The sequence below is a fragment of the Alosa alosa genome, chromosome 10, assembly GCF_017589495.1.
Source record: "Alosa alosa isolate M-15738 ecotype Scorff River chromosome 10, AALO_Geno_1.1, whole genome shotgun sequence".
In the NCBI taxonomy this organism is placed as follows: Eukaryota; Metazoa; Chordata; class Actinopteri; order Clupeiformes; family Clupeidae; genus Alosa; species Alosa alosa.
Window position 1 is genome coordinate 27,881,382 of NC_063198.1, and position 5,000 is coordinate 27,886,381.

Sequence of the window (5,000 nt, forward strand, 5' to 3'; positions counted from 1 at the left end):
GGTGAAAGCGGAGGAAACGCGAGGGGAGATTAATCAGTCACCACAGGGACAGTGTGAAGCCTCCGTGCCCTTGAAAGACCCAACCCCAAGGCCCATGCTGTTGCTGTCCACTGAATCGTGGCGGCCTCGCAATGGAAAAAACCTTCACAGTCAAACTGATACTGTGATTTTTGTTGTTTGAAATATTATCATCTTGTGAGTATTGTACTGAAGAACCTGCAGGATTTACATTTTCCTCACCCCACTCACTGGGTGTGTAAATATACCCATCATGATGTGCTAGTCATCTGTGTATGACAGAGAAATGCTGCCACCTGCTGGCAGGATGATGTGTCACATGTCTGCTCTCACTTCATAGCATGTACGACCGTTTGCCACCAGAGGCACACCTGGTGGCAGTTTCCACAGCTGCTCAGAAGGGTTGTAAATATGTATGAATGTCCCTGAATTTCCATTTTGTATTACAAGACCCCAAACAGTCTGGAGAATGGGTGATTGTTTCAGTATGAATGGGACTTGAAGCACCTTTTGTGTAAGAGCCCACTCGGATGAAAGGCTCCAACTCCTACATGCAAAGCAGGGATAAGAAGGGGCGAGGCCCTGCTCAGAGCATCACAAAGCCACAACGAATGCACATCTGCTGCTGTGGTGCTGCACGGTGACTTTCACGTCACCTGCTCTGCTAGCAGGTTTGAACTTAAGCTTTTTATCTGAATTTTGTACTGCATAAAAAATATCACTTAATTATTAACATTATTGGCAATGTGTAGGTCAACCACTTGGTATCAAAATTGTTCAAAGAATATGAATGTTTTTCTATGTCTATGTAATTTTCATCACTTTCAAAAACACAATTTATATAGGCTATTATTACTACTAAATGTATTACCACTATTTCCTGTACTACTACTACTACTACTCCTAATACCGTACTAATGGTGGTAGCAGTAGTAGCATACTTTATGTTTCATGTTTCATGCAAAACTGGAATTGCAAATATTTAACATCGAAAAAGGTACAGGTATCTTTATAAATATTTATCATCAGCTAAATGTGAGTGTGAAAAGACAATATGGCACAAGATTCACATCATTTCCTTTATTTATTTTTATGCTCTACTTCTTATCAATATTCCTTTCTTATGAAGTCTCACCAAAAAGTGTTGTTGAAGAACAACGTGGCTCACAAAATAAAGATATTCTTTTAGGATAATCTTTTTTTTTTTACAGATATGACATTTTTATAATGAAAAAATAATGGAATCAATTCTGCTGTGTATCATAAGAAAGACAAAACATAACATAACAAGACAACAAAGTTAAGAAAAACAAAGGCTCTATTTTCTGTATCTTATCTTACATGACAAAGGAAGGAATACGTCCTTGAAAACATGTAACTCCTGAGATTCAGACACTCTGAGCTTTTACTGTAAAACCGATAGGTAACAGCGTTCACCGTACACTTACAGGGCTGCCAGACATTTACAGACTTAACATGATGGACTTCCCCTTTCTCTGAACATTAAATAGCACCCAGGTCAACACCCACACTGTGAAACCACCCACCAGTCCCAGCATTGTTGTTGATTTTGTTACCAATGACGATGAGTAAATATGAAGCATTTTTCTGTTGTTTATGTGATGTGATTTCGAGTTGTGCTTCCAAATCCTAGGTTGTGACCATCACTTCATGATGACATGATGATGACACTTCATGATGACATCAGCTCTTTATGACGACAGGATGATGATGATGACATGAGCTCTTTCCGTGTAGCTTTAAAGCCTATCCATGCGTCAAATACAACCGTTAGACAATGAGACTTTGGCCACACATGATTGCGCATGATTCCTGAACATGTTCTTTATATTGCTCTGATATTACACAAATGCTTTAAACTGTAAATGTCATTTCATTTAAACAGAAGAAAAGAACCCTCAGAGTCCTCCTAAACCTCCCCTCATCTATTTTACATAAGTACCGACACACAAACTCACATTCGGGCAGAACAAAACATACATACAAATTCACGCTCACCAACCTGACGATAATTTGTGCGTGCATTACAATGAACAACACCAAATACTATACAATAATAATAGAAAGTTAGGAGAGCATTTCATGTTACTAGTAAATGTCTTCTGATCTGGTGAGACAATATTAATGTTTATCAGTTCTCTTCCTCAGTCCACAGCTGATGACACAGAAGGGAAAAACACAGGGAATTCGCCATGGTTTCTGTTGCCACCAACGAGGAAACTCGGACATGAAAAATCAAGTGTCTTCTTTCCATGCTTTCTGCTGGCCAACTTCATCAGGTGAAGAAGTGCATGCGCACACACACACACAAACACACACACACACACACACACACACACACAGTCGACTCTTCTGGAGGATTGTCCGTTTCTCCAACTGATCATAATGTGTTTTCAAGTCCGTGCCGTTTCCTCCGATGTCATCAAACCTAAACAGCAGCAGTTGTCCTCCTGATTCCACAGCTGCTCTTCCCACCATCCGCTTTGTGCTCGCGCTTCTTGAAGTTCCTATACATAGCATCTCATGGCTCCTCCATGCTCTTCCTGTTTCCCATGTGTCTCTGCTGCAGTTCCGCAGCCGCGTCATCCCTCCCCCACCATCGCGCTCTAGTGTCCGTTGGCCTCTGGGGTGGAGGTGGAGGGCGTGGAGGGCGTGGACGCCCTGGAGGTGCTGGAGGTGGCCTTTTCCAGGCCTGCGGCCGCGGCTGCTCCGGCGTTGGGGCTGGGGGCCGGGGCGCTCTCGGGGGCCTTGGCCAGGAGCCGGGCGCTCAGGGCGTTGACGGCGGACAGGGACAGGGGCTTGGGCTGGGCCTGCAGGGTGGGGCTGCAGATGAGGTGATGGCGCTCCCAGTCCTTGTGCTGGCAGAAGGAGCCGCAGTAGCGCGCCGCGTTGCAGCCGCTGCACGTCTCGCTGGCCTTGCGCCCGCAGTTCCAGCAGCACTGCGGAGAAACAGGCAGGCAAATTAAAAGATGCATTCAGGAGACACCAGGAACACTCAGTGAGTAGGGATGTATAGTATACTCCTGTTAGTGCACTCAGTGAGTAGTGATAAATATTATACTCCTGTTAGTTGGTGCACTCAGTGAGTAGGGATGTATAGTATACTCCTGTTAGTGCACTCAGTGAGTAGGGATGAATATTATACTCCTGTTAGTTGGTGCACTCAGTGAGTAGGGATGAATATTATACTCCTGTTAGTTGGTGCACTCAGTGAGTAGGGATGTATAGTATACTCCTGTTAGTGCACTCAGTGAGTAGGGATGAATATTATACTCCTGTTAGTTGGTGCACTCAGTGAGTAGGGATGAATATTATACTCCTGTTAGTTGGTGCACTCAGTGAGTAGGGATGTATAGTATAGTCCTGTTAGTGCACTCAGTGAGTAGGGATGAATATTATACTCCTGTTAGTTGGTGCACTCAGTGAGTAGGGATGAATATTGGACCACTGCGTGCATGCATGTGGAGCAGTAAGATTGCATGTGAGTGAGGTGGCGAGCTGGATGCATGTGTGTACATGGATGAACGTGTGTATTCATGCCTGTAATGTATGTGTGTGCTTGTATGTGTGAATGCAGGTGTGTGTGTGTGTGTGTGTGTGTGTGTGTGTGTGAGTGAGTGTGAGTGGCACGACGCCTCGGTGAGTGTGTAGGGGCGCAGGAGTCCGCGACTTGAGATTTATGAGAGGTTTATGAGAGGTGGGTCATCTCCCCAACTTGGCAAGACTGCATCTCCCCAAGTTTCCACAGCTGAGCGCCAAGACTGCAGATGCAGACGCACACACACACGCACGTGTGTGTGTGGTTGAGCATGAGTGTTTATTCGTGCAAGGGACTCTTGCGTCCACTGCTCACCTCGCTGGAGTCCTCCTGCTCGTTGATGACCTGGATGGCGTCTTCTGTGGCCTTCCTCTTGGCATCGGCCAGAGTCTTCTCCATCTTGGCCCTCTCTGCCGTGATCATCTCAAAGGCCTTGTGCTCGGCCTCAGCCACCGCCTTCTGTACCTCGTCCATGGCCTGACGCTTCACCTCGTTCACTGCTTCTACACACACACACACACACACACAGACAAATTATCATGTAGCATTGCTAACACATTTTGTTATTGTCATCGCTTGGTGCATAGATATGGGTCTGCACAGCACGGAGATAGATAGGTAGATAGATAGATAGATAGGTAGATAGATAGGTAGATAGATAGATAGATAGATAGATAGATAGATAGATACTTTATTGTTTCCCAAGGGGAAATTCAAGGTCATATGTGTCTCCTAGCCATGCTTTTCTACACAAGTAAATGTAAAAAAGCAAAATCTATACTAATCTTAACTTAAATTAAGAAGCTAACGTTGACACTATTAGTTGTTGTACAGACTGTGAGCTGGAGTAATGACACATACAATGGAAGAGGATGAGATACAGACACTGTCCAAGAGGAGAGAGAGCAAGGAGAAAAACTACATATCCCAGAAGGCATTTCACCCTCATGTCATCCTTACCGGCTTTCCTCCAGATCTCATCAGACACATAAGCCGATCCTGGGTGGTTTGAGAAGTCTCTCTGTGTCTCTGTGGAGGAAAGAGAGAGCAGCATGAGAAATGAGCGTGGGGGGTTCTTGAGGGAAAAGACTGAGAGAAGAAAGAGAGAAAAGAAGAATGGAAAGATAGACAGCCAGGAGGAGGGAGAGCGAGAGACAAGTACACCGTGTGCTGCATGCAGGACGAGTGGAGAAGTCTGGGCCAGTTCTTTGGCTCTTTGGAGCGGCGCTGCTCACAGATGGCCGTGTGGACCCGTAGCCAGAACTCAGCCCTCAGACAACACCCTCGCCTTCTGGACCAGATCTACGCCGACCGCTACGACACCTGCTGCATCAGCAGGCTACACACACACACAGCGGCACACACACACACACACACACACACACACACACACACACATACACACATACACACATACACGCAC

General features: G+C 45.5%; 1 protein-coding gene across 1 annotated transcript in view; it reads right to left on the reverse strand.

The window, feature by feature from the left end:
- Window positions 1-1,083: 1,083 nt before the first annotated feature.
- Window positions 1,084-5,000, reverse strand: part of LOC125302254 (protein CBFA2T2-like) — a 40,462-nt gene continuing 36,545 nt past the window's right edge. The window contains exons 9-11 of the mRNA XM_048255362.1: window positions 4,538-4,606; window positions 3,893-4,080; window positions 1,084-2,978 (exon numbers count right to left, since the gene is read on the reverse strand). Of these exons, the coding sequence (XP_048111319.1) occupies window positions 2,646-2,978; window positions 3,893-4,080; window positions 4,538-4,606 (590 nt within the window). The 3' untranslated portion in view covers window positions 1,084-2,645. The remainder of the gene's footprint in view (window positions 2,979-3,892; window positions 4,081-4,537; window positions 4,607-5,000) is intronic.